The following is a 26,792-nucleotide window of genomic DNA, read 5'->3' on the forward strand; positions in this document are numbered from 1 at the left end:
GGGGAGCAGGCGCGGGTCACACCGGGCGGACCGGGCCGGGACCCTCGACACCCACCGCGAGTCCCGCAGCGCCCTCCGGCCAGCCCGCGACGCCCGGGTCCCTTCCAGTGTCCCCCGTGTCCGATCTCGAGCCCGGCACCTCGAGATCCGGACACGCCGGGACACGCCACCGCAGCCGTGACCTCCCATGAAGGCCTCGCGGGCCACGCTGCCCCCCGCCCCCCGCCCCCGGCCCGAGGCTCACGCTGCGGAGCTGCTGCCGGTGCTCGGCTGCCGGGTCCATCCCGGCCCCGGCCGGGCCCGGTCCCTCCGCGCCCGCGGAACCACACGCCGAACTCCAGTACGTCACTTCCTCCCGGCTCAGCAATGACGCCACTTCCGGGCCCTTGACGCCACTTTCGGCGCGTCCGGGCCGAGGCGGAGCGGGAGCGGCGCGGGGGGGCCCGGCGGGGCCGGGGCGCAGGTGGGGCCGGGCCGGGGCCGGGCGGGGTCAGCGGCCGCGGGACCGGTGGGGCCGGGCCGGACAGCCCCGGCAGCGAGGCCGGGCCGCCGCCGCCCGCTCGGGCCGGTTCCGGCTGGAGCGGCCCCCGGGGGTTCCCTCGGAGGTCGGTCCCGTCCCGGGCCTTGCCGTGCGTGGCTGCGGGCGGCTCCGTTCCGAGGCTGCCCCGCCGGCCCCGGAGGCTGTGGGACTGCGGGGCCGTTCACCGGCGAGGATGGCCCTGGGCGGCGGCGGGCTCTGCCCGCGGGGCCGGACCCTGGAGCCGGGCCGGGCGCCGTGCCCGCCGGGGAGGGGACAGGGCGCGGGTAACGGGCTCTCGGAACCCGCCCCGGGCCCCGCCTGCTCTGGAATGTGCCCGGACCGGTCCGGGCACTGCGGCCCCCCCGCGCTCCTGCGGACGTGGCTCCGGGCGCCCTCCTGACCGGGGCCGTGCTGGGCGCCGCCAGCGCCGCCGTCCCGGGCAGGGTCTGCGGGGATCCCCGGCGGGGTTTGTGAGCGGGAGCCCGAGGGGCGGGAGCCCGGCAGTCCTGGGCGCGATGGGGCGGGAGCCACGGTGGGGTCGGTGCCTCTGGGATGTGCCGCCCTGCGGGTCGGTTCCGGGAGCAGGGCTGTCCCGAGGGGGCCGGCCGGGCCGGGCAGCGGCTGCAGGAGGCCGTGCGCGGGGGCAGCGGCTGCTCGGCCGCCGGTGCGGGCCCCTCCCTGCGCTGCAGCCTCCTGCAGGCCCTGCACGGCCCCGCGGGTGCTGCCGGTGCCCCGGCCGGGCGGGGGTCCTGGCCCCAGCACCTCGTCCGTGTCCCTGCAGGCCCTGAGGATGTCGGACGGGATCCTGAGCAAGGCAGCCACCATGGAGATCCCCATCAGCAGCAACGGGGACACCAGCAGCCTGCCCGAGGATGATGGCCTGGAGCAGGTCCGGGGCTCGGGAAGCCCGGGGGTGTGTGGGGCTGTCCCAGGGCTCATCTCCTGTGCTCCTGTGCCCCCAGGACCTGCAGCAGGTGATGGTGTCGGGACCCAACCTGAACGAGACCAGCATCGTGTCCGGCGGCTACGGGGGCACAGCCGAAGGCATCATCCCCACGGGCACCATCAAAGGTACTGGGGCTGCCCTGGGAGGGAGCGGGGCCGTCGTGGGACAGAGGGGCTCAGCTGAGGGGCCCCTGACTCATGGCACAAGGCCTAGCCAGGGTGTCTCCTGGGGGGCTCAGGTTCTGTGCAGGGGCAGCGTGGGGGGCTCTCTACTGAGGCAAAGCAGGGGCTGCTGCCCCAACCCTGCTCTTCCTGGGCTGGGTGCTCCCCTACCACAGGGTGGTGTCTCTGCTGGGAATTTCCATCCCCTTGGCCAGAACATCCCCGTGGGATTCTGAGTCCCTGCTGTGCTGGAAGATCCCAGGTCTGTCCTGGTCCCTGTGCAGCCATGCCCAGCCATGTCCATCCATGTACGGGCGATGAGGGGGCAGGCAGGGGGTCCCGAGCCCACACCTCGCTGATCCCTTCTTGCTGTGCCAGCAGGGCTGGCTGGGCTCTGCACCCCGGGAGACCTGGCACCACTGTCCTTGTTCCACGCAGGCCTCTCCCTGAGGGTCCCCCAGGGCTTGAGGAGGGTCTGTGTGGGCAGAGAGGGTGAGTGCACGTGTGTGTGCCTCCCTGGAGCACCGCCACTGCTGGCCCTGTGTCCCTGTGACGCCAGGCCTGCCCAGCCCTTGGGGTCAGCGATTCCTGCCCCGGGCCAGCGGGGGGTTCCTGGGCTGGGGTTCCGTCTGTGTGGCTGTGGCCGTGTCTCTGGGTTCCAAGGCTCACGTGCTGCCATCGCTCTCCCGCTGCCGCCCGCCCGCGCTCTCGTCCCTGTCCCTGCCCCCGTCCGCTCTGCCCTGGCTGCCCCCCCGTCCCGTGCCCTGTGCCCCCCGCTCGGCCCCGCAGCCCCCCCGTTTCCAGGCTCTCTTGTCCACCCTCACCCCCCCCGAGGAGCGCCGGTGCCCCCCAGCGCGCCCGCTGCCCGCAGGATGGCCCGCCCGGCCGCGGCTCCCGCAGGTACGGCCCCCGCCCGCCCCGGCCTCCCCTGGGACACTGGTGAGAGCCCAGAGCGGCTGTGCCATGGCCAGAGCCTGGTGCTGATCCCTGTGCTGGGACAGAGGACAGCCCTGATGCGCCCGGGGGCTCAGAGCTGGCTCCTCTGCCCCTGAGCCCACCTGAGGCACTGCCACTGCTGCTGGGCAGTGTTCCCCTTGTGTCCAGCCTGGTGAGGATGGGGCAGGGCCTGGTGCAAGCAGAAATGTCTGGGCTGGGCTCTGTGCCCCCGTGTGGGACCCTCAGGGGGGCTGGCAGGAGCAGGGTTCTCAGCACAATGCCTGTGAGCCAGTGCTGGGCGTGTGCCCAGAGCTGGGCATGCTGCTGTGGAAACAGCTCCAGGACAAGGGCTCTGGAGGCTGGGGCTGCCCGGTGCCCGTGGCTGCTGCCCTCCTGGAGCTGGTGCCAGGTTCCCATCCCTGTGCCAGGCCCCGGGCTGCACCCACCGCCCCCCGGACCCCCAGCCGGTGGAGAGGAGGTCGTGCGTGGCATTGCCGTGGAGAAGTTTGACATTGTCAAGAAGTGGGGGATCAACACCTACAAGGTGAGGGGTGAGGGGACACCGGGGGGGCCTTCCTGTCCCCTCCCACAAGCAGCTGCTCTCAGAGGGGTTTGGGGGTCTCACACATGTACCTTGGGCCCCCATCTCCCCCTGCTGCAGTGCACCAAGCAGCTGCTCTCACAGGGGTTTAGGGGTCTCACACGTGCCTTGGTGCCCATCTCCCCCTGCTGCAGTGCACCAAGCAGCTGCTGTCGGAGCGCTTCGGCCGGGGGTCCCGCACAGTGGACCTGGAGCTGGAGACCCAGATCGAGCTGCTGCGGGAGACCAAGCGCAAGTATGAGAGCGTGCTGCACCTGGCACGGGCGCTCACGGCCCACCTCTACAGCCTCGTGCAGACCCAGCACGCCCTGGGCGACGCCTTTGCCGACCTCAGCCAGAAATCCCCCGAGCTCCAGGTGTGCCAGGGCTGGGGGCACACTGCAGTGAGGGCAGGGACTGGCTGTACCTGGGCTGGGGCTTGGCCCTGGGGTTGTGGGGGTCAGGGCTTGGGGGGTCACCCTTGGACACCAGGGCAGGAACACAACCTGCACAAGAGTGGATGTTGTGCTGGTGCTGGGCTGGGTGGTGCTGCATCATGGTTGGCCCTGGTGGTCTCAGGGGGCTTTTCCCCCAGCACCCTTGATGGAGGGGAGTGTGGATGGGATCCCCTCACCGTGCCCCCATCCCTGTGTCCCCAGGAGGAGTTTGGGTACAACGCAGAGACACAGAAGCTGCTGTGCAAGAACGGGGAGACGCTGCTGGGCGCCGTCAACTTCTTTGTGTCCAGCATCAACACGCTGGTCAACAAGACCATGGAAGACACGCTCATGACAGTGAAGCAGTACGAGACGGCCAGGTGGGCCGGGGCTCGGGGGGCTGGGGGCTCCTGGGCCGGCCTGGGGGCAGGTCAGTGACGCTGGGGTGCCGTGCAGGCTGGAGTATGACGCGTACCGCACGGACCTGGAGGAGCTGAGCATGGGCCCGCGCGACGCCGGCGCCGTCAGCCGCCTGGACGCCGCCCAGAGCCAGTTCCAGAGCCACAAGGACAAGTACGAGAAGCTGCGGGCGGACGTGGCCATCAAGCTCAAGTTCTTGGAGGAGAACAAGGTGGGTGCAGGGTGGGGATGGGGGTGCAGGAGTGGGAGATGCAAGACAGGTGGGGCATGCAGAGATGGGGCACATGAGGAGGGGGGCTTTGGGGCAGGGACGGGGGGGAAGTGCAGGGATAGGAGGCGCAGGGATGGGGTCCCTGCAGGGATTTGACAGCCACACTGGATTTGTCACGCAAGGACACGAATTGGGTGGAACAGGCAGTGCAGAGGGGGAGCGGTGGCACTCTGGGGATCTCAGAGGGCTTTCCAACCCCTTCTCTGTGCTGCTGGGGTGGGCTCAGGCCCCCCAGTCATGATCCCTCCCCCCCAGATCAAGGTGATGCACAAGCAACTGCTGCTGTTCCACAACGCCATCTCTGCGTACTTTGCTGGGAACCAGCAGCAGCTTGAGCAGACCCTCAAGCAGTTCAACATCAAGCTCAAGACCCCCGGCGCCGAGAAGCCCTCCTGGCTGGAGGAGCAGTGAGCCCCCGTGCCCCCCGGATAGGATGGAGGAGCACACATGGACCTCAGTTGTGGCCGGGGGCTCGTGGGGGCCACAGCCCAGGCCTGCTCTTGGATGGGGGAGACCCCGGGTGTGGGGAGCTGCCAGAGGGCTGGGTCCCCCCTCATCCCACAGCCCCTCCTCAGGGCAGGCTGCAGCAGCTCCTCGGCACAGACCCCACACAGCAGACAGCTGGAGCCCCCTTGCCCCTGACACTCCCAAGGGGGCTGGCTGAGCTGCTGCCCCCAGGCACCCCACTCACCCTGGGGTGAGCCAGGACCTTCCACTGTCCCCCCTGTGCCTCCCCGGGGCAGGATGAGGGTGCGCCCCTCCCAGGCCCACTGCCAGCTCCCCCCAGGCAGCCCCCTGCCCTGTGCACAGTGGAGCTGGGTGGGGGCAGCACTGGCACAGCCAGGCCCCACTGCGTTGGGGAGGGGCTGTGGGGCTGCCCCTGGCACCCAGGGGGCTCCTGCTCTGCCCGCCAGTGCCAGGGACACCCCGGCCCCCTCCAGGCCGTTCCCAGGTGTTTCCAGCCTGGCTGCTCATGCACTCCTGAGTCACAGGGGGCTGCACCCCCAAAGAGCCCCCTGCTTCCCCACCCGGGGCTGTGGCGCCTGGGCTGGGCCGGTGAGGGGTCCCTGTGCCCTGCTGCTCGTGGCAGGGGGAGTCGCTGGCCAGGCACAGGTCCCCTGGCACCCTGGGGGAGCACGGGGGGCTCCAAGCAGGGACCAAAGGTCAGCGGAGGCACGGGGTGCACGCGTGTCCGCGCGTGTCCGCGCGCGGGCACATGCGTGTCCCGGTCTGGGACGCCTGTGCTGCACACGGGGGGCTGGGGTCCCAGCCAGGGCCCGCCCCCACCCCACGAGGGGCCCCCCGCCTACCCCCGCACTTGGGCACTTTCTCCTGAGACAAAACTGTTGGTTTTTCTTGCTCATTAATTTAACTCATAATTTAATGTCGGGATCCGACTTCCCCCTGCCCCGCCCTGGTGACGGTCTGACCCCCCAAGGCCCTGACTTGTGTAAAACCCCAATAAATGGTACGGATCAGTGTGTGCCGACCCACAGCGGGACAGGGAGGGGCTGCACTGTGGGCTGGGGCTGCCAGGGGGGGTGGGAGATGGGGCACGAGCCCCACGAGGGTGAGGACCCTGATGGAGCCCTAGGGCAAGGGGGCCGGCTGCTGCTTTTGGGGCCCCAGGCTCGGAAGGGGAGTGAGCTGGAGCCCGGGAGAGAGGGCTCTGGGGGCGAGCGAGGGGCGTGGGGGGCCCCTGCTCCCTTGTGTCTGGTGAGGGGAGCCACCCCTCGCTCCAGCCCCATGGAACCAGCATGAACCAGCCCAGGTGGGAGTCAATGGCTGGGGGGCACCACAGGGAGAGGCTGGGTCCAATCGGCCTGGGGTTCCTGGCACCATCACCGCTGTCCCTCTGGTGTCACTGAGAGCTCAGGAGTCCCACAGGATGGACTCCCCTTCCCCAGGCCAGGCACTGGGGCTGGTGCCACCCAATGCCCTCCTCCGTCGCCCTTCAACCTATTCCTGTTCTCGGAATTGGATTTGTCCAATTGCTGCACCCCCGGGGCTCCTGGACATCCCCAGGACACTCACTGGCCCGTGGGACACTGCCTTCAGAAGATTCCCAGTCCCCCTGAACCTTCCTCCAGGACACCCTCTGCCCCAGGCCCCTGGAGCACTGAAACCCTCCCATGGGGTGCTGCTGCTCCCCAGCCATGGATGTGGGTGGATATGGGCAATCCCTGGCCACGCTGGGCTCAGCTGGGTGTCTGTCCCCAAGGGATGAGGGCTCTGTGCCCCCAGGCCCATCCACTGGGCCGTGGGGGCACTGGAGAAGGAGTGGGGGTCTCTGTGGGGAGCAGGAGCCGCTGGAGGTGCGGGTGGAGGCCCTTGGTGGAGGGGAGCCCCTGTGCTGCCCCTGTGCTGCAGGTGTCCCAGCACTGATGTTCCTGTCCTGCAGGTGTCCCAGCACTGATCCCAGGGTGCTGCAGGTGTCCCAGCACTGATCCCCAGGGTGCTGCAGGTGTCCCAGCACTGATCCCAGGGTGCTACAGGTGTCCCAGCACTGATCCCACGGTGCTGCAGGTGTCCCAGCACTGATCCCCAGGGTGCTGCAGGTGTCCCAGCATTGATCCCAGGGTGCTGCAGGTGTCCCAGCACTGATCCCCAGGGTGCTGCAGGTGTCCCAGCACTGATGTTCCTGTGCTGCAGGTGTCCCAGCACTGATCCCCGTGGTGCTGCAGGTGTCCCAGCACTGATCCCCGTGGTGCTGCAGGGGTCCCACGTGGAGGAGGAGCGTGGGACACGCAGAGCCTCAGCCCCCCCTGCTGCTTCTGGGGGTGCCTGCTGGGGATGGGGGGGTCTTGGAGGTGGGTCCCTTGTTCCAGGGCAGGTCACCCCATCACCCTCATCATCATCATCATCCCTGCTCCCAGGGTGCTGTGATGGCAGCACAACCATGTCTGGCCTGGCTGCGGAACCTTCCAGACACTGAGGCCAAGGTGGAGGGTCAGGAGATCATGTTGGGGTCCCCATGTGGATTGGGACAGATTTACTGGGGGGCTGGTTCATGGCAGAGCTCTGGCTCCATCCTGGAGCTGGTGGGTCTCCCTGATGGGTCCCCAAATGTGCTGGGCTGGTTCAGCACCTTCCTGTCCCTGTGGCCATCATCTCCCCATGGCCCACTCCAGCAGTGACCTGCCTGGGGATGGGGGCACCTCCTCGGCACCCCTGGAGCTCCAGCTCTGCCAGAATGCCCTGTCCAGGAGGCCTCACGTGCCTCACCCAAAGGAGGCAGCCGGGATCTGCTGGAATTCCCGGGAAGCTGCAGCACGTGGGCTCGATGCCACGTCCTGAACGGGTGGGGGGGCACCAGCTGAGGGGGGGACGGTGATGAGGGGGTCCCACGTGGAGGAGGAGCTGTGGCAGCTGGCAGGTGGGAAGCAGCGTGGGCTCCCTAAAAACTGAGGGGCTGGGGAGGGCCTACTGGGCTCTGATTTTAGTCCTATCCCCCCTTTAAAAACCCCTTTTTACCCGGCCTGTACCTCCTTTATACCACCCCTCTATAACCCCTGTGTTACCCCCCTTTTTACCTGTGCATCCCCCTCTCCGCCCTTTGTACCCACCTGTTCGCCGTGACCTTCCCTTTATTCCCCCTTTTATATTCTTCCTACTGCCCAATTTATCCCGCCCGTCACCCCACGCTCGGTACCCCCGCCGTGCCGTGCCCCCACCCACCAGTGTGTGCCCACATTGTTCCCCAGCCCTGCTCCCGCTCCAGTTTGGGGTCAGCCCCCCCAGATTCGGGGTCGGGATGTGGTTGCCGTGGCAACAGCCGGGTACCCCTGGATGCGCGGAGCCCCCCCCAGCTGCAGAGCCACAGCCCAGGCGAGACCACTGCCGCCGGAGGGGGGGCCGAGGGGTCGCTGCGCACACTTTCCCACCGCCCCCTCCCCACGAGCCCCCCAGCTGGGGGTGGCAGCGCGTCCTGCGGCGGCGCCTCGGCACCGCGAGCGGGGCATCCTCGGGGGCGGGCTCCGTGGCACGGGGAAGCGGTGGCGCGTTCCGCCTCCCCCTGCGGAGCGCGGTTGGTGCGGCCCGGCCCGGCCGCCTCCCTGTCGCATCCCGGGCCGGGGCCGAGGATGCGCCGTGGGGTCCCGCGGCGCGCGCGGGAGCGAGGAGGGGGCTGCGGGGGGGGTGAGTGCGGGGTGAGCGGGGCGGCACCGGCACCGGGCACCGGGCACCGGGCGGGGGGTGAGGGGGCACACCGCGGGCAGGGCTGTGAGGGGCGGGGGGGCGGATGGCCGCGGGCAGCGCCCCCCGGGCCCCCCGGGCCGTGCGACCCCCGGGCCCGCCGTGCCCCGGTGCCGCGGGGGGGGCGGTGCCGCACAATGGCGGCCGGGGCGGGGCCGCGGCCTGGAGCGCGGAGCCGCCGCAGCGCCGTGAGCGGGGCCGGGGCCGGGGCGGGGGACACGGGGCTGCGGGGTCAGTGCGGCACCGGGACACGGGGGGTGAGGGGTGTCCCACGGGACCGGGGCTGGGCTCGGTGCCGGGGGCTCGGGAGGAGGCGGTGGCGGCGGTGGGGTGTGCCCGTGGGGCGGGAGGGCGGCCGCTGTGGGTGCTGTGGGTGCCCTGCGGCCATTCCTCACCATGGATGGTGCCACGGGGCCAAGGAGAGGAGCTGTGGGTCAGTGCGTTCCGAGGGGCAGGAGGGGCAGGGCAGTGCCGGGGACGCGGTGCTGTGGGAGGCTGTGGGTGCCATGGGCACGGTGGGGCCAGAGGGGTCCCGTGTGTGCCCCACAAGGTGTCTGTGGGGCCGAGGGCTGTGGGTGCCCCGAGGAGTGGAGCCCTCATGCCGTGGGGTGAGTGTCCCTTATGGCCCTCTGTGGGGCTGTGGGGCACTGTGGTTCAGTGCTGGGCTGCAGGGTGCCATGCAGTGCCCTCCCAGCATTTAAATTCCCCCATCCTCAGGCGGAGGGTCTGCCGTGACCCACCGCGAGCCTGTGGGGCGGGTGGGTGCTGCGTGATGCCCTGGGCTGGGGCTGGCAGCGGCCGTGGGCGCTGCAGGGTGCGTGCCCCTCACTGTGCTGTGCCTGCCAGGCTGAGGAGCCGCCATGGCCCGCCACGAGCCCGCCAGCCCGGTGGTGCGGCAGATTGACCAGCAGTTCCTGATCTGCAGCATCTGCCTCGACCGCTACTGCAACCCCAAGGTGCTGCCCTGCCTGCACACCTTCTGCGAGAGGTGGGACCTCCCGAACCCACCTGAGCCCTCCTGAGCCCGCCCTGCACCCCTGAACCCCTCCTGAGCCCCCCCTGCATACCCTGAGCCCCCTATGAACCCCCTGAACCCAATCCCTGCCTGCAAACCTTCTGTGAGAGGGGGGACCCCTCATTACACTTCCTCCCTGTACCCCACTGCACCCCCACTCTCCATCCCCACCGTGTCTCTGAGCCCCCCTGCACCACTCCCATGCTCTCTGCACCCTGCCAGCCTCCATCCCCAGCACATCCCCACCGTGCCCTGGGCCCCCTGCGCCCCCAGAGCCCTGACTGCAGCCCTGACACTGCCACCCTCCAAGTGCACCCCATGTCCTTACTGCCCCCCTGCACCCCCAGAGCCCTGACTGCAGCCCAGCACTGCCACCCTCCAAATGCACCCCATGTCCTTAGTGCCCCCCTGCACCCCCAGCTGCTCTGCCCCTCCAGCACCATCCCTCTGCCCCCCAGTGCACCCAGCCCCCTCTGCCTTGCTGCACCCCCTGTGTCCCTGAGCCTGCACCCCCGGTGTGCCCCACTGCAGCCCCTAAACCCTCAGTGTGAGCAGAGCCCCCCTCAGCCCCACTGGTGTGAGCCAGGCCCCCTGCACTCCCTGCCCTCCCCAGTCAGAGATGGGGTCAGGCCTCCTGTGCCCCCAGAGGTGGGGGCTGGGGCTGGGTCCCCCCTGCATCCCATGGTGGGGGTGGGACCCCCCTGCATCCCATGGCTCACAGTGGGGCTGGGACCCCCTGCCCTCCACACCCCTCTTCTCTGGGAGGGCTGCACAGCCCCTGAGCCCCCCGATTGTGGGAGCGGGGGGAACGATGGCTGGGTCCCCAAGTAGGGGGGCCTTGTTGCTGATGGCCCCCTCTCTCTGTGCTCCCAGAGCCCTCTGGTCCTGCTCCATCCATCCATCCATCCATCCATCCATCCATCCATCCATCCATCCATCTCCCCAGGGGCACTGGCACTGCTACCCCTTGTCCATCCTGTCCATCTGTCCGACTGCCCGTTCCCCTGCCGCTCCCCCACCTGGTGTGACACCACACAGCCCTCCTGTCTGTCTGTCCATCTGTGTCTCCCATCCTCCTGTGACACTGTGCAGTCCCCCCATGTGACTGTCCGTCTGCCCTCCTCCTGCACCCCAGTGTGACACTGCAGCCCTGCCATCTTGTCCATCTGTCCCCTGGTTTGTCTGTCCCTCCCACCCTGTTCTCACCCCCTGGTGTTCCACCACACAGCCCCCATGTCCGTGTGTCCATCTCTCCCCCTGCTCTCTGCCTGCACCCCAGCCCTTCGGTCTGTCTGCTGCCCCCCTCTCCCTGTGTTCCTCATTGCCCTGTCTGTCCATCCTGCTGCTCCTGTCCCACTGTCACTGTGTGCAGCCCCCCTGTCCATCCCTCTGTCCCCAGGCCTATCCAGTGCCCTTGTCCTGCACCCTGACCCTCGTGTTCATCTGTCCATCCTACCCTGTATCTGCCCCCAGCCCTAGGTGGCACGTTCACCCTTCTGTCCCCCCATCAACCTGCCCGTCTGTTCCCCTGTCTCCCTGTCCATCCGTCTGTCCCCTCATCCCCCTCTTCTGCCCCCAGAGCCATCCCCCATCCCAGCAGGCCCTGTCCCCCCATCCATCCCCTCACCGGTCCCCCTGTTGACCCTGTATCTGGACCCACGTGCCCCCTGTGCCCCCACTGCTGTCCCTGCCCAGCCTGTCCCTGCCATGCCCCGTGTGACCCCAGTGCCCCCGTGACCCCTGACCCCTGTGACCCCAGGTGTCTGCAGAACTACATTCCGGCTCAGAGCCTGTCCCTGTCGTGCCCCGTGTGCCGCCAGACCTCCATTCTGCCCGAGCGGGGGGTCCCGGCGCTGCCCAACAACTTCTTCATCACCAACCTGATGGAGGTGCTGCAGCGGGACCCCGACCCCCGCGGGGCTCCCCCTGCGCCCCTGCCGCCCCTGGGCGCCGCCACCGGGCAGCCGCTCTGCTGCCCCAACCACGAGGGAAAGGTGGGGCCGGGGGCTGCCCGGGGGCTGCTCTGGGGGCTCAGGGTGTTCATGGGGGGGCTGCAGGGACCTGGGGGGCTGCTCAGGGTGTCTGAGGGGTCCTGAGGGCTGATGTGACTCGGGGGCACTGGGGACCTGCAGGAGCTGGAGGGGCTTTAGGAGGGCTGGGATCTGGGGAAGGCTAAGGAGGTCTGTGAGGGTCAAGGGGGTTGGGGGGGCTGCAGGCCTTGGAGAAAGGGTCCAGAGAGGGTCTGGGGAGGCTGCGGTGGTCCCGGGAGTCTGGGAGAGGCTGTGTGGGCTCAGAGGGTGGTTTGGGGCGGGCTGCAGGGTCCTTGGGCTGAGCGCGGGGCAGCAGGTGAGCGCAGGTGTGGCAGGTGATGGAGTTCTACTGCGAGCCCTGCGAGACGGCCATGTGCCGGGAGTGCACGGAGGGCGAGCGGCGGGAGCACCGGGACCACCGCACCGTGCCGCTGCGCGACGTGCTGGAGCAGCACAAGGCAGCCCTGCAGCACCAGCTGGACGCTGTGCGCGCCAGGTACGGGACAGGGCGGGCTGGGCGTCCCCAGGGCCCCGCTCCCACTGGCATCAGTGCCAGCTTCATGCCACCCACACACGGTGGCTGAGGGCGTCGTGGGTGCTGTGGGGTTTGAGGGTTCAGGGAGTGCCCGTGTCCTCCCTCTGCAGAATGCCACAGCTGGGTGAGGGTGCTGTGGGGGACTGCAGGGTTCAGGTGGGGGTTTGGGACTTGAGGGGGTGCCCGTGTCTCCGCAGGCTCCCGCAGCTGGCGGCAGCTGTGGGGCTGGTGGCCGAGATCAGCCGGCAGCTGGGGCAGCGCCGGGCTGAGGCCGAGGCCGAGATCGGGAGCAGCTTCGAGGAGCTGGAGGCAGCGCTGCGGCAGCGGCGGGAGGTGCTGCTGCGCGACCTGGAGGCCACCTGTGCTGCCAAGCAGCAGGTAACACACCTGGGGCTCTGTGCCCTTCACCAGCCCTTCCTGCAGGTGTGTGGTACCCCAGCCGTGCCCCAGTGCCAGGGGCCCAGCCGGTGCAACAGCTGGGGTCCCAGTGCAGCACCAGCACTGGGCTTGTGGCCATGGCTGGGGTGCAGGTGGGGGAGCAGGCAGAACATTGGTTAGGGGTGCTGGATGTGGGGGTCGCACACAGACACCACAGAGACGTGCCATCCTCACAGGGTGCACAGAGGGGCAACTGGAGGTGCTGCAGTGGGGCCAGGATGTGGCTCAAGTGTGGGTATTGGCCCTGGGGTCCCACCGGTGCAACAGGAGATGTCCTGTGGTTTGGGTGTGGGTGCTGGCCCTGGGGTCCCACTGGTGCCACAGGTGATGATGTCCTGTGGCTCAGGTGTGGGTGCTGGCCCTGGGGTCCCACTGGTGCCACAGGTAGTGTCCTGGTCGCGCAGGTGCTGGAGGCGCAGCTGGAGGTGCTGCGGCAGGGCCAGGAGAGCATCCTGAGCAGCTGCGCGTTCACGGAGCAGGCGCTGCACCACGGCTCGGCCACGGAGGTGCTGCTGGTGCAGAAGCAGATGGGCGAGCGGCTGCGGGAGCTGGCGGCGCGGCCCTTCCCCGAGCACCCGCACGAGAACGCGCAGCTCGAGTTCCACGCCGAGCCCGAGGGGCTGCGCCGCTCCATCCAGAACCTGGGCGCGCTGCTGACCACCAGCGCCACGGCGCACACCACGGTGGCCACGGGCGAGGGGCTGCGCCAGGCCGTGGTGGGGCAGCCCTGCTCGCTCAGCGTCACCACCAAGGACAAGGACGGGGCGCTGGTGCGCAGCGGCGGCGCCCGCCTGCGCTTCGCCGTGACGGGCCCCGACGGCGCCGCGGCCGAGGCCGAGGTGCAGGACAACCGCAACGGCACCTACGAGCTGGTGTACACGCCGCGCAGCGAGGGCGACTTCGTGCTGTCCATCCTGCTGTACGGGCAGCCCGTGCGCGGCTCCCCGTTCCGCGCGCGCGCCCTGCGCCCCAGCGACGTGCCCCCGTCCCCCGAGGAGGCCAAGCGCCGCGTCAAGTCCCCGGGCGGGGGGCACGTGCGGCAGAAGGCCCTGCGCCGCCCCGCCAGCATGTACGGCAGCGCCAAGCGCAAGGAGAACCCCATCGAGGACGAGCTCATCTTTCGCGTCGGTGAGCGGGGGCAGGGGGTGTCTGGGGGTGATGGGGGGCTCCCCAGGATGGTGGGGTCTCCCTGGGCTCCTCGTGGCTCCCTGGGGTGGTGAGTGGTGTCCTGGGGCCCCGTGTGCCCCCTGACTGGTGCCTGCAGGCAGCCGTGGCCGGGAGAAGGGCGAGTTCACCAACCTGCAGGGGATCTCCACGTCCAGCGCTGGCCGCATCGTTGTGGCCGACAGCAACAACCAGTGCGTGCAGGTACGGACACCCTTGGGACCTCCAAACCCCCCCAGGACCCCCACTGACTCTTGTTGACCTCCACTGACCCTGACAGCAGCAACCAGTGCATGCAGGTATGGGCCCCTGGGACCCCCACTGACCCCCCCGGGTAACCCTGGATCCCCACTGACCCCATCAGCAGTAACCAATGTGTGCAGGTACAGTCCCCTCCAGGATCCCTGAAGTGTCCCAGGACCCCCACTGACTCCCCCTACTCTCCCCTGGCCCCCACAGTGGTTCTCCAATGGGGGGCAGTTACAGCTGCATTTCGGGGTGCGGGGCCGTTCCCCTGGTTCCCTGAGCCTGCTGCCGTTGCAGGTGTTCAGTAACGAGGGGCAGTTCCGGCTGCGTTTCGGGGTGCGGGGCCGTTCCCCGGGGCAGCTCCAGCGCCCCACGGGGGTCTCAGTGGACACCAACGGTGACATCATCGTGGCCGACTACGACAACCGCTGGGTCAGTGTGTTCTCACCTGAGGGCAAGTTCAAGGTGAGGCCTGCAGGGCTCTGGGGGGAGCCGTGGGCAGGGGGTCCGTGGCAGTCCCAGCCTCACTGCTTGTGCCCCCCAGACGAAGCTGGGCGCGGGGCGGCTGATGGGCCCCAAGGGCGTCGCCGTGGACAAAAACGGGCACATCATCGTGGTGGACAACAAGGCTTGCTGCGTCTTCATCTTCCAGCCCAACGGCAAGCTGGTGGCTCGGTTCGGCTCCCGCGGCACCGCCGAGCGCCAGTTCGCAGGTACCTCCCCTGGCACCCCCAGCTGGGAGCCCAGGGCAGGCAGCACCGTGTGTGCCCCGCCTTGCTGGGACAGCTGTTGGCACTAGGAGCCCAAGAACGGCCTGAGGCTGGGGCACAGGTCTAGGCTGCAGTTCTAGGCTGGCTTTCTGGATCCAGCTCTGGGCTGTGGGCTCAGGTTCTGGGCTTAGTACTTGTTCTGAGCTCTGGTTTGAGTTCTGGGGCTGGACAGGAAGCCAGAATCTGGTTCTAGGGAGCCAGGATCTGGTTCTAGGTCCAGCACCATGTTCAGGGCTCTGATCCAGTTCTAGGTTCTATCTCTGGGTTCTGGTTCAGGACTGAGATCCCAGGCTCTGAGTTCAGGGTTTGGTTCTGGTTCCCAGGCTAGGATGAGGTTCCAGGTTCTGGGTTTGGGTCTGGGTTCTGAGCTGTGTGTCCTAGACCGGGGCACTGGGTTTGGTTCTGGATACAGATCGTGGGTCTGGGTTCTGGGTTCAATTCTGGGCCAGGGCCCTGGCCTCAGATTCTGGCAGTGGCTCCATCCTGGGGGCTCTGAGTTCTGGGCTCTGTCCATGCCTCAGGGCTCTGGGTCCATCCTAGTCCTGCCATGGGGCCAGGGCTGAACCCCACCATTCCCCCCAGGGCTGAGTCCTCCAGTCCTGGGGATGATTCCCTGTGCCCCTCTCGGGCTGAGCCCCTTTGTCTCCTCAGGACCCCATTTTGTGGCTGTCAACAACAAGAATGAGATTGTGGTGACCGACTTCCACAACCACTCTGTGAAGGTGAGCGCAGGCACAGGCAGGTGCTGAGAGCCCCTGGTGCTCTGAGGGTGGGCTGGGGGCTGCAGTGACCCCCCTGTGCTCCGAGGGCAGCCTGGGGGCTGCAGTGACCCCCCGTCCCCCCAGGTGTACAACGCCGAGGGTGAGTTCCTGTTCAAGTTTGGCTCGCACGGCGAGGGCAACGGGCAGTTCAACGCACCCACGGGGGTGGCCGTGGACAGCAACGGCAACATCATCGTGGCTGACTGGGGCAACAGCCGCATCCAGGTACCACACCTGTGCTGGCAGGGACACACTGACACCTGTGCTGGTAGGGACACACCGACACCTGTGCTGGCAGGGACACACTGACACCTGTGCTGGTAGGGGCACACTGACACCTGTGCTGGCAGGGACACACTGACACCTGTGCCTGCACGGACACACGGACAGCTGTGCTGGTAGGGACACGCTGACACCTGTGCCTGCACGGACACCTGTGCCTGCACGGACACACCGACACCTGTGCTGGCAGGGACACACTGACACCTGTGCCTGCATGGACACATGGACAGCTGTGCTGGTAGGGACACGCTGACACCTGTGCCTGCACAGACACAGAGACACCTGTGCCTGCACCGACACCTGTACCTGCACGGACACACCGACACCTGTGCTGGCAGGGACACACTGACACCTGTGCCTGCATGGACATACGGACACCTGTGCTGGCATAGACACACGGACACCTGTGCCTGCACAGACACATGGACAGCTGTGCCTGCACGGACACATGGACACCTGTGCCTGCACAGACACATGGGCAGCTGTGCCTGCACAGACACCTGTGCTTGCACACCTGTACCTGCACAGACACCTGTGCCCACACAGACAGACACTTGTGCCTGCACCTGCACACCTGTACCTGTACAGACACACCTGTACCTGCACTGACACCTGCACCTGCACACCTGCACACCCATACCTGCACACATCCCCCAGTGCAGCCCAAGGGCCCTCAGCCCTGCCCCCTCCCCATCCCACCTGTGTGCCAGGGGCACCTGCAGGGAGCCAGGACACAGCTGGGTTTGAGTGAGAGCGGCTGGAGAGGATCTTGGGTCAGTGGGGCAGAGTCTGTGCAGGGGCTGCGGTCAGCTGGGAGGGGTCAGGCAACTGGGAGCAACAGGGGAGGGTCTCTGGTCAGCTGGGAATGCTCCATGGGGGCCTAGGGGCAACTGGGAGGAACTGGGAAGAGTTTTACACCAAGAGCAACTGGGATGGACTGAGAAGGGGTCTGGGCTCACCTGGGAGCAACTGGGAGCCTCTTGGGTTAACTGGAATAGACTCAGGGGGGATCTTGACCCCGTGCCCCCACAGGGAGTGCATCCTGCAGGGCTGGGGGCTCTCAGGGCTGGGGGTCCCTGGGCCATGGGGCCACTGGGGATCCCTGGGGCTGGCTGTCCCTGGGGCTGGCTGTCCCCGGGCCCTGGGGCACAGCGCTGTGCACTCCTGCAGGTGTTTGACAGCGCGGGCTCGTTCCTGTCCTACATCAACACGGCGGCCGACCCGCTGTACGGCCCGCAGGGGCTGGCCCTCACCTCCGACGGCCACGTGGTCGTGGCTGACTCGGGCAACCACTGCTTCAAGGCCTATCGCTACCTGCAGTGACGGGCACGGCACCGGGCACCGGGCACGGCAGCAGGAGCCTGCAGCTGCACCGGGGGCACGGCTGCCCCGCGGCCTCGCCTGCCCCCCAAGCGCCATCCTGGCTTCATGTGCACTTTATCCCAGGGGGCAGCCGGGCCTGGGGGGGTGAGGATGGGTCCCGTGGGGTGGGGGCTGCCTGGGGGTCACGGTCTGGCCCCTCACCCACGGCAGGGCCAGCATCCCACTGCCCCTGCTGACAGGGTCCCGAGGCGTGGGGGGAGTGAGGGGCAGGGGGAGCCGCTGGAAGGGCTTGTGGGGGGCTGGGGATGGCCAGAGCAGAGCCCCACGCCCCTTGAGGGCTGCCCCCCAGCTCCCCTCCCCAGCTGTGGGGTGACTGTGTGTGCCTGCTGCCCCACTGCACTGCTGCTCCACAGCTCTGGGGGGCTCCAGGGGCTGTGGAGCAGCCGCTGCACGCTGACAAAACTGTATGTACAAAATAAAGTATTCTGGAAGTACCCCGGCCTGTGCTGCCCCTAGGCCTGGCTGTCCTTCACACACCCTGCCCTGCAGCCCCCGTGGCCTGCGGGCCCCCCAGCTGCACTGGCCAGCAGGGACAGGAGCCGTGCCTGGAGCTCAGTGGCACCAGGCTCAGTGCCCGGCCTGGGCGTTCTGCCAGCACTGACCCATCTGCAGGGACAGGGACACACTGGGAGCGGGGACTGGGCTGGAGTGGGGACAGGGTCAGACTGGTCTGTGCTGGCAGCAGGTTTTGGGTTGGACTGGTCTGTACTCGTACTGGGCTGTACTGGGTCAGACTGGTCTGTGCTAGCAGTAGGAGCTGTTCCATACTGGTCCGTGTACCCAGGAGAAAGTGGTCAGTGACCTGCTGAGCCGCTCAGACCCCACAGGTCCCTGGGGCCAGTGGACCCCCCAGGGATGCCACAGGGGCTGTGGAGGGGTCACAGGGCTGCTCCGCCTGGTCCTCACCAGCTCTGGCCATCCCTGGGGGATCCTGGATGGCAGCAGAGCTCACCAGACCCTGCTCATCATCCCCCACCAGCCCTGGGGGTCCCAGGCCCCAGAGGTGTCCGTGACCCTGTTCCCAGGCAGGGCTGGAGGGAGGATCCAGGGAAATCCATGCCTGTCCCTGGTCCTGATGCTGGGAAGCTCCCAGAACAGATCACCTGTGGGTCCCACAGCATGGGCAGGGCAGCTCAGATCCAGCTGGGGCTGGGAAAGGCAGGTCCTGCTGGGACAGGGTGACCTGTGGGACACGTGTGGGTGTGCCTGCCTGGAGCTCAGCAAAGCCCTTGGCACCATCTCCATCTCCCTGGCATCCCACGGAGCACCTGCAGCCTGGCTGGGACAGGTGCTCCTTGTTGGGAGTGCCTGGCTGAGGGCCAGGCCCAGGGAGGGGGGGAATGGGGCCACACCTGGGGCCAGGCACTGCTGGGCTCCCCAGGCCTCGGTTCTGGGTTCCCCAGGGCTCAGTGCTGGGGCCAGGGCTGTTCCAGAGCTGTCAGTGACCTGGATGGAGCCTGGAGTGTGTGCTCCGTGAGCCCATGGGACACACATGGCTGGTTGGGATCTGGCTCTGCTGAGGGCAGGAAGGACCCCAGAGGGGTCTGGCCAGGCTGGACTAATGAGCCAAGGCCAGCAGTGTGGGGGTCAACAAGGGCAAGTGCTGGGGCTTCTGCTGGGGTCACCAAAACTCCTGTGACACCCCAGGCTGGGCAGAGGGGCGGCAAACGGCCCTGGGGGTGCTGGGCACAGGGGCTGGATGTGAGCCCAGGTGTGCCCAAGTGGGCAAGGGGCTGATGGCACCGGGGCTGTGCCAGTCCCAGTGTGGGCACAGCCCAGGGCAGGGATTGTCCTCCAGGGCAGGGATTGTCCCCCAGAGCACTCAGGGCTCTGGGCTGGGGACAAGGTGGGGACCAGTCACAGGTGGGACTCAGCCTTGGAGGTCTCGTCAAACGGAGTGGCTGCGATCGTGTACGGGACCAGACCGGTCCCCGCACCCCGTGTCACTGTCGCTGCTCCCGGCCGGACCCCCCGGCGCTGCCTCTCCGGGGCTGCTAAGAGCCAGGACCCTCCCGGTCCAGCCGGCGTCGGGGGCTCCGGGGGCTCAGCAGCGCACGGAGTCCCGGTGCTGCCCCGGGCCCGTCCCGGTGCCGCTGCGGGGGCAGCGGGGCGGAAACCGGCGGTGCCGGTGCCTTGGGGGATCCGCTAGGGGTAACGGGGGTTCAGCTGGGCTCAACGCGTCCGTGGCACCGCAACAGCGGGGCGGGCACGGACAGTGTCGGGATCACCGGCCTGGGAGTATCACCGGGGGAAAGGTCCCCCGTTCCGCCCAGGTCCCGCTGCCCGCCGCCGGCAAGGCCTGGGGCGCCCGGTCCCGGCGGGTACTCGGGGGTCTCCGGTGGTGCGTGCCGGGCAGGGCCCGGGGAGATGCCGGTGGTCCCGGCCGATGCCGGTACCGGGGAGGGCCCGGGCAGGTGCCGGTGGTCCGGAGGGTGCCGGTGGTCCCGGCCGATGCCGGTACCGGGGAGGGCCCGGGGAGATGCCGGCGGTCCCGGAGGGTGCCGGTACCGGAGGCGGCGCTGTCCCCCCGCCGGCCGGAAGCGGAAGTGACGCGGCCCCGAGCCCCCCACCCTCCCCCGCGACCCCCGGCAGCGGAGCCGCCGCAGGTACCGGCAGCGGGCAGAGAACGGGGGAGGGAGCACGGGCGGCCCCACTGCGCTGGGCATGGATGGGGCCGGGGGCCGGGCCCCGCGCACACCCCCGGCGCCGGGCCGGGGCAGCGGAGGGGGCCGCGGGTGCGGGGTCCCGGTGGGATCTCCCTGGCGGGGCCGCGGGGGGGATGAGGAGGGACCCCGGGCCGGGGCATGGCGGGGTCACCCCGGGGGCTGCGGGCGCGGAGGGGACGGCGGGGGGAGCCGGGGCCGGGCGGGATGCGGGGCCAAGGGGATGCCGGTGCCGGGGGTCCCAGGTTCCGGGATGCGGGGATGTGGATGCCGGTGCCCCGGGATGGGGGGATGCGGATGCCGGTGCCGGGGAAGGCTGCCCGGGCCGGGAGGGGGCTGCGGGGGGATGCCGAGTCCTTGGGAGGAGCCGAGGCCGCGGAGCGTCCGTGCCGGGGTCCCGGTGCTACCCGCGCTCCCCACAGGCCCGATGGACGCGGAGGCGCCCCGGGGGCTGTAGGACCCCCCCGCCCGCCGTCCCCAGCACCGGCAGCCGCGGCCGGGCCGGGCCGGGCTCCCGCCGCGCCGGGGGTCCCGCCGCCCCCCGCGTCCCCGCGCCATGTCGGGGGCCCTGAGCAAGCGCAGCGACCTGGCCAACGACAACCGGTGCCCGGGGCTGAGCCTGGGGCTGCCCGCGGGCCCCGACCCCCGCACCGGCCCCGGCGGCGCCCCGGCCGAGGAGCTGCCCGGCGCCGGCTGGGCCAAGGCCGGCCAGGACCAGAACCGCAACGAGCTCGAGCCGGGCCCGGGGCCGGGGCGCTCCCCCGGGCCGCACGGGGACTCCCCCGGGGCGCTGGAGCCGGGGCTCCGGACCCGCAATGCCCGCAACGCCGCCCGGGACCCGCGGGCCCTGCTGATCGGCGCCTCGGAGGAGGAGGAGGAGGATGAGGAAGAGGAGGACGAGGAGGAGGAGGACGGGCCCGGGGCGTCCCCGCCGGCCCTGGGCGCGGAGCGGGGCCTGCGGGAGCCGCCGGGGCGCAGCGCCAGCCGCCTCTTCGGGGGGCCCGGCCCCGGCAGCGACGAGGACTCGAGCTGGGCCACGCTGAGCCAGGGCAGCCCCGGCAGCTCCCCCGATGAGCCAGGTGGGCACCGCCGGAGCCCCCGTGACCTGTGGCTGCCCCGCGGAGCCCCACGGTGAGCTCTCGCTGCCCCACAGCTGCCCCACGCAGGCTGCCCAACGCAGGCTGCCCACACTCGCTGGCTGCCCCGCAGAGCCCGATGGCTGCCCCTGCTCCTTCCTGCCATGCCCCGCGCTCCTGTCAGCTCCACATCTCCCTGGGCCCTGGCTGTGTGTGCCACTGCTGCCCTCACAGCCCCCCGGGTGCCATCCCAGGCTGTGTGCCCGTGGGTGCCATCCCTGGCTGTGTGTGCCCACTCCTGCACTCACAGCCCCCCGGGTGCCATTGCTGGTCCCTGGTCCCCCAGCCCTGGGCACTGTCCTGTGTCCCCAGCCCACACTGGTTCCATGCCCCCCTTTGTCCCCGTGTCCCTGTGGAGCCCCGGTGTCCCTGGCACGGGGGGCTGTGGGGGCCGGGCTGAGCCCTCTGCCCCTGCCCCACAGAGTCGCTGTGGCCGTGTGGCGCGGGGGGCGCACGGGGACCTGCCCCCCGGCTGGCTGCGGGTGCAGGACACCTCGGGCACCTACTACTGGCACGTCCCTACCGGAACCACCCAGTGGGAGCCCCCCGGCGCACCCCACGAGACCCCTTCCGACGGCAGCACCCCCACCGAGGGGCCCACCGTGAGTGGGGACCGAGGGCTGGGCTTGGGCTGGGGGTGGCTGTAGGGCCGGCCATGTGGGGCCATGGGGGTGGCTGTGGGGCACAGGGTGGCCGGGGGATGATGGTGGGGTGGTGGTGGAGGGCTCAGGGCACCGTGGTCTGGGCGTGGGTTGTTCTTGGGGTTACCATGGGGCTCCCATAGGGTGCTGTGGGGCGACTGGGGGGAACCGTGGGGCACTGGGTGGCTGCCCTACACAGCACGCTGACCCAGCCCCCTGCAGCTCTCCTGGACGAGCTTTGCCCCAGCTGAGACCTTCAATAATGGAGACTTGTGGAAGGTGAGAGGGGCTGGTGGATGGGAAAGGGTGTGGGGTCAGTGCCCCCCCAACCCCACAGAGCCCCCTTGCCCCTAGGACCCCACGGCTGAGGAGGAAGAGGAGGAGGAGGAGGAGGAAGACGAGGAGCCAGGAGTGTCAGACCTGGAGATGCTGTCACCGGGATCGCCCGGAGAGGGGTGCGCTGGGGACACGGGGATGGGGGCACACATGGGCACGGCTGTGCCTGGGCCCTGTGGGGGTGTGGGACACTGGGTGACAGCGAGAGAGGGTGTGAAATGGGGGCTGTGGGGCAGGGACCCAGGTGTGGTGCAGGGAAATGGGGTCTCAGGATGGACTGGGGGACTCCCAGGATCTCAGCACAGGGTTCGGGGGAGAAAGTCTGAGGTACTCAGGGTGCAGTGATGCAGGTGTGGGATGTGGGGGATCCCAGAGGGGATCAGGCTCTCAGGGCAAGGTTTGGGGGTGCAGAGGCCCCAGGGTGTCTGGGTGCAGTCGGTGACGCCCCCACCCTGTCCTTGCAGCATGGCCCTGGGCGAGGAGGATGTGCTGGACTCCAAGGTAGGGCCCCTCTCCTGACCCTGCCCGCCCGCAGGGCCCCTTCCCCATCCCCTGCTGGGGGCTGGGACCCAACGCTGCCCCAGGGGTGCCCCAGGTGTCACCTGCAGGGCGGGGGCCTGGGCCACGCCCTGTGCGCCCCGCCCTGCCCCGGGGCGGTGCAGATGGGGCCGGGTTCCTGCTGCGGAGCTGAGGCTGCCCCGCACCGTGCCCCTGCCCCCGGCCCCTCAGCATCCCTCCCCGCACACCCGCTGAGTGCCGTTCCCGCTGCCCCAGGGCCTCCCGGTGCGCTCCCTGGGCTGGGTGCAGCTGCGGGAGGAGGAGCTGGGGCCCGGCCGCAGCAGCAGCGCCGTCAGCGCCTGCATCCGGCAGCTCTCGGGGCCCCGCCAGGGCCCGCCCGGTGCCTGGGGCGAGGTGAGTGAGCCCAGACCCCCTGTGACCCCCGAACCCCTGCGTCCATCCCACACCCTGTGCTGCCCCCTGGGGGAGGTGAACACCCCAGACCCCCTGCGTCCATCCCACACCCTCTGCTGGCCCCTGGCACCTGGGGGAGCAGAGCCCCCCCTGACCCTCTGTGCCCTTTGTACCCATCCCACCCCCTGTGCTGCCCTCCTGGGGGAGGTGAACACCCCCCACACCCCCTGTGCCCCCACACCCATCCCACTCCCTCTGTGCTGTCCCCTGTCCCCCGTGGGAGGTGCCCCCCCTGACGGTGTCATGCCGTGCCCAGGCGCGGGCGCTGCTGGTGCTGGAGGAGCGCACGCTCAAGCTGGTGGACCCGCAGGACCGGGCGCTGCTGCACGCGCAGCCCGTGGGCGCCATCCGCGTCTGGGGCGTGGGGCGGCACGGCAGCAGGTGGGGCTGGGCACGGGGGGCACTGTGTGTGTGTGTGTGTGTGCTGCACTGGGCACGGGGGGTACTGTGTGTGTGAATGTGCAGCACTGGGGAGGGCACGGGGGCACACTGTGTGTGTGTGGGTGTGTGTGCAGTGCTGGGGTTGGGCACGGGGGGCACACTGTCTGTGTGTGTGCAGCACTGGGGAGGGCACGGGGGGCACTGTGTGTGTGTGGGTGTGTGCAGTGCTGGGGTTGGGCACGGGGGGCACACTGTCTGTGTGTGTGTGCAGCACTGGGGAGGGCACACAGGGGGCTCTGGGGTCTGCGGGGTACCCAGGGCTGGGGATCCTGTGCACGTGGGGAGCAGGGATGGGGGGTCTGGGTGTGTGGGACCCCCACGGGGCCTGGAGGTTCTACACAGTGTGGGGTGGGGGCTCTGGAATGCCATCTATGGACACATCGGGGTGTGGAGGGGCCGTGGGGCTGGGCTGAGGTGTGGGGCTGTGAGGGTCACCTGTGCACAGGGCTGGGAGGTGCCACGTGCCAATGTGGTCCCGTGGGTTGGGCAGGGGGGCCATGGGGTCCCAACACTGAGCCCCCGAGCAGAGAAGGGTGGGGGGCAGGATCAGATCTGCCCCTCGGGGCTGTGGGGTGGGTCCTGGGGCTGAGGGGGCCCCGTGCCCCCCGGCACCCCCTAACCCTGCTCTGTCCCGCTGCGCTTCCGGGGACACAGGGAGAGGTATGGCTGCAACCCGCCCCCAGACCCCCAGTGCCCCCAGTCCCGGCTTGGACTGGGTGGGGAGGGCACCGGGGTGGTCCTGAGCGTGCCCCCTTCTCCCCCAGGGACTTTGCATACGTGGCCCGGGACCCCCTGACGCAGGTGCTGAAGTGCCACGTGTTCCGCTGCGAGGGGTCTGCCAGCGCCATCGCCGCCGGCCTGCACCGGGTCTGCGCTCAGGTGAGACCCCCAGAGCCCCCCAGCACTGCCCTCACACTGCCCCATGGCCTGCGCCGGGTCTGCACTCAGGTGAGACCCCCCCTAAACCTCACCTGGGACCCCCACTCTTGCTGGGACTGATTCTGTGTCCAGGTAAACACCCCCAGCCCTCTGCTGGGCTTCCCCCCAAACTGCCACCTTGGCCTGAGCTGCGTCTCTGCCTAGATGAGACCCCCACAAAGCCCCTGAGAACCCCCACCTGGCCTGCACCAGGTCTGGGCCCAGGTGAGACACCCCCAGGAGCCCCCCAGGCCCAGGTAACCCACCCCAGATTCCCCTTCCTTGGTCTGCACCACATCTGTGCCCAGGTGAGACCCCCAGAACCCCGCCAGGACTTGCCCTAGCCTGCACATCTGCACTCAGGTGAGACCTCAGGCCCCTCCAGCCGGCCCCCAGGGGTGACCCCTGCCCACCCCAGTGTCCCCACAGACCTGCCACAGGGCACCGGGGCCAGGGGTGCCCAGGGTGTGACAGCCAGCAGGGCTGGGGGTGCCCGTGTGTGACATCTGGGGGACTGTGGGGGTCCCTGGGGGTCACTGTGGTGTCACATCTGTCCCCAGCTGACGGCAGAGCGGAGAAGTGCCCGGGCAGCAGGCAACGGCCTGGGGACAGAGCCCCCCCGGCTGGGGGAGCCTCCCCTGCAGGGTACGGGTTAGGGGGGACCTGGGAGAGAGCTGGGGGGCTCTGGGGGTGCCTGGGAGTCTGGGGGTAACCGGGAGGGGGGAGTCCTGCAAGGGGACAGGGTGACTGCAGCGAGGGGCCTCGTGGGCCTGGAGGGTGCATTCACTGGAGGAGGGCAGTGGGAGGGAGGGCGGCTTTTAGGGAGGTTTGGGGGGTGTCAGACAATGCCCCCCCCCCACAGCAGGGCTCCCGGTCCCCAGGAGCAAGGCAGTGCATTGGGGGTGTGGGAGTTCTGGGGGTGCTCTGGGGAGGTGTGCCATGGCCCCCCACACTGGAGTGCCCTGCATCCGAGAGCTCTTGGGGGGTGCTGGGTGAGCCCTGAGCCTTGCGGGGGGTTCTGCATGGATGCTGGCGCTCTGGGGTGTTTTGGGGGCGCTGGGAGTGTCTGACAATGCCTCCCCACAGTGGAGTTCCCAGCCCCCAAGAGTGAGGTGGTGCAGCGCTTCCCCGTGTGTTACCTGGGCTGCGTCCCCGTGGCCAAGCCAGTGGGTGAGTGGGGGACTCGAGGGGAAGGGGGGAGTCTCGGGGGGCTCCTCTGGCCCACACTCAGCAGCTGTGGGGCGAGGGCACGCCCAGGGCTGCCCTGAGCCTCTGTGTGCCCCCAGGCATGGATGTGATCAACGCGGCGCTGGAGGCGGCGCTGGCCCCTGCCTCGGGGGAGCCCCCTGCGCCCACCCCCGTGGTGGTCAGTGTGGCCCCCGCCACCCTCACCATTGCTCACCGCCAGGTGTGTGCCCCCTCGGAGCCCTGCCCTGGCACCCCATCCTCACCATCACCATCACCAGGGGCATCCATCCCCACCTCGGACCACCACCCTGGCCTAGGGCGGCTGTGGTGACCCCGCTCACTCTGGGGAGATGTGCTGGCCCCCACCCTCACTGGTGACCCTGTTCTGGGGTCTGAGTGACCCTGTCATGTGTCAGAGGGGCTGCAGAGACCCGTCCTTGTACCAGGGATGGGTTGGGTACCACCATGGCTCCTCCCACCGTGTCCCCATCCCACCCCATCCCAGGGGGCCTCGGGGATCCCCTCCCAGCCCCAGGGTACCGCGGTGACCCTGTCCCCACCCTCCCTGGGTGACACCCCGTGTGCCCTGCTGGGGGTGTCCCCAGGCCCCCTCCCCACTGCGGTGTCCCCGTGTCCCCAGACAGAGGCGGTGCTGTGCGAGTGCCGCGTGCGCTTCCTGTCCTTCATGGGCGTGGGGCGCGACGTCCGCGCCTTCGCCTTCATCATGGCCAGCGCCCCCGGCACCTTCCGCTGCCACATGGTGTGGTGTGAGCCCAACGCCGCGGGGCTCAGCGAGGCGCTGCAGGCCGCCTGTGTGGTGAGTGCCGCCCCTGCGTCCCCCCCGGGCTGCCCCCAGCCCCGCTGAGCCCCCCGGGCCGCCCCCGGCCCCGGCTGACCGCGCTCCCTCGCTCCCTGCCCGCAGCTCCGCTACCAGAAGTGCCTGGATGCGCGGCCCCAGGCCTCCAGCTCCTGCCTGCCCGCGCCCCCGGCCGACTCGGTGGCGCGGCGGGTGGGCTCCTCCGTGCGCCGGGGGGTGCAGACCCTCCTGGGGACTCTCAAACCGCGGCGGGGAGGGGCGCAGACCCCCTGAGCGGGGAAGGGCAGGGGGGGCATTGGCTGGCGAGGCAGCGTCGGGGGCAGGAGCACGGACCCAATGCTCCAGGGCACGGAGTTACCCCTGGTGTCGGGTCGGGGGTCCTGCCCCCACCGCTGCCCCCAGGGTGGGTCACGCCCTCCCCCAGGGTCCCCAGTGCATGTGGCATAATGAGGGTCTGTGTTGTACTAAATCATTAATTAATAAACCCATTCCACCAGCCCGGCTCGGCTCTGCACCTGGCCTCACACAGGGAGGAGCAGGGTGTTGTCTCTCGTTTGGGTCTTCTTGCGATGTCACAGGTGCAGAGGGGCA

At 69.5% G+C, this 26,792-nt stretch overlaps 4 protein-coding genes across 11 annotated transcripts in view; 3 read left to right on the forward strand and 1 right to left on the reverse strand.

Annotated features, from left to right (window-relative positions):
• Positions 1 to 26,792, reverse strand: part of TIMM10B (translocase of inner mitochondrial membrane 10B) — a 99,767-nt gene that overhangs the window by 631 nt on the left and 72,344 nt on the right. Inside the window, exons 1-2 of one of the 4 annotated variants that reach the window (XM_074533148.1) lie at positions 19,396 to 19,399; positions 245 to 288 (exon numbers count right to left, since the gene is read on the reverse strand). In XM_074533148.1, coding sequence (XP_074389249.1) covers positions 245 to 283 — 39 coding nt within the window. In that variant the 5' untranslated portion in view covers positions 284 to 288; positions 19,396 to 19,399. Of the gene's footprint in view, positions 1 to 139; positions 464 to 1,301; positions 1,404 to 19,395; positions 19,400 to 26,792 lie in introns of those variants that run through there. The other 3 variants (XM_074533126.1, XM_074533137.1, XM_074533115.1) reach the window with 3 other exon arrangements.
• Positions 438 to 5,752, forward strand: ARFIP2 (ARF interacting protein 2). Of its 2 annotated transcripts, none has more exons than XM_074533164.1 (8): positions 438 to 463; positions 1,302 to 1,409; positions 1,483 to 1,591; positions 2,992 to 3,107; positions 3,299 to 3,520; positions 3,803 to 3,960; positions 4,037 to 4,211; positions 4,527 to 5,752. In XM_074533164.1, the coding sequence occupies exons 2-8, from the start codon at positions 1,311 to 1,313 to the stop codon at positions 4,680 to 4,682; spliced, it is 1,035 nt and encodes a 344-aa protein (XP_074389265.1). In that variant the 5' UTR covers positions 438 to 463; positions 1,302 to 1,310; the 3' UTR covers positions 4,683 to 5,752. The 2 variants fall into 2 exon arrangements, with proteins under 2 accessions (XP_074389265.1, XP_074389272.1); XM_074533171.1 differs by lacking the exon at positions 438 to 463 and adding an exon at positions 2,417 to 2,527 and having other exon boundaries at positions 1,308 to 1,409.
• On the forward strand, positions 8,172 to 17,523 carry TRIM3 (tripartite motif containing 3). 4 transcript variants are annotated; one of them, XM_074533015.1, is made up of 12 exons: positions 8,172 to 8,408; positions 9,312 to 9,453; positions 11,240 to 11,474; positions 11,846 to 12,006; positions 12,243 to 12,423; positions 12,888 to 13,611; positions 13,748 to 13,851; positions 14,191 to 14,358; positions 14,438 to 14,606; positions 15,315 to 15,385; positions 15,509 to 15,649; positions 16,877 to 17,523. In XM_074533015.1, the coding sequence occupies exons 2-12, from the start codon at positions 9,326 to 9,328 to the stop codon at positions 17,027 to 17,029; spliced, it is 2,235 nt and encodes a 744-aa protein (XP_074389116.1). In that variant the 5' UTR covers positions 8,172 to 8,408; positions 9,312 to 9,325; the 3' UTR covers positions 17,030 to 17,523. The 4 variants fall into 4 exon arrangements, with proteins under 4 accessions (XP_074389116.1, XP_074389130.1, XP_074389120.1 ...); XM_074533029.1 differs by lacking the exon at positions 8,172 to 8,408 and adding an exon at positions 8,435 to 8,465; XM_074533019.1 differs by lacking the exon at positions 8,172 to 8,408 and adding an exon at positions 8,512 to 8,653.
• Positions 19,545 to 26,701, forward strand: APBB1 (amyloid beta precursor protein binding family B member 1). The gene is given in 15 exon segments (XM_074533072.1): positions 19,545 to 19,695; positions 20,175 to 20,831; positions 21,311 to 21,333; positions 21,335 to 21,490; positions 21,752 to 21,808; positions 21,884 to 21,984; positions 22,330 to 22,366; positions 22,640 to 22,777; positions 23,094 to 23,218; positions 24,043 to 24,157; positions 24,757 to 24,841; positions 25,283 to 25,366; positions 25,483 to 25,604; positions 26,025 to 26,201; positions 26,307 to 26,701. Coding segments are annotated over 14 exon segments (1,911 nt in total). The 5' UTR covers positions 19,545 to 19,695; positions 20,175 to 20,308; the 3' UTR covers positions 26,475 to 26,701.

Source organism: Zonotrichia albicollis, chromosome 2 (assembly GCF_047830755.1).
Source record: "Zonotrichia albicollis isolate bZonAlb1 chromosome 2, bZonAlb1.hap1, whole genome shotgun sequence".
Lineage (NCBI taxonomy): Eukaryota > Metazoa > Chordata > Aves > Passeriformes > Passerellidae > Zonotrichia > Zonotrichia albicollis.

Bases quoted from the DNA above. Each gene is read 5' to 3' on its own strand.
- ARFIP2 (XM_074533171.1), top strand. From the start codon at position 1,311: ATGTCGGACGGGATCCTGAGCAAGGCAGCCACCATGGAGATCCCCATC. The intron at 1,592-2,416 runs GTACTGGGGCTG...TCGGCCCCGCAG, and splicing joins CCCCACGGGCACCATCAAAG to CCCCCCCGTTTCCAGGCTCT. The intron at 3,108-3,298 runs GTGAGGGGTGAG...CCCCTGCTGCAG, and splicing joins GGGGGATCAACACCTACAAG to TGCACCAAGCAGCTGCTGTC.
- TRIM3 (XM_074533015.1), top strand. From the start codon at position 9,326: ATGGCCCGCCACGAGCCCGCCAGCCCGGTGGTGCGGCAGATTGACCAG. The intron at 9,454-11,239 runs GTGGGACCTCCC...CTGTGACCCCAG, and splicing joins CTGCACACCTTCTGCGAGAG to GTGTCTGCAGAACTACATTC. The intron at 14,607-15,314 runs GTACCTCCCCTG...TTGTCTCCTCAG, and splicing joins CGCCGAGCGCCAGTTCGCAG to GACCCCATTTTGTGGCTGTC.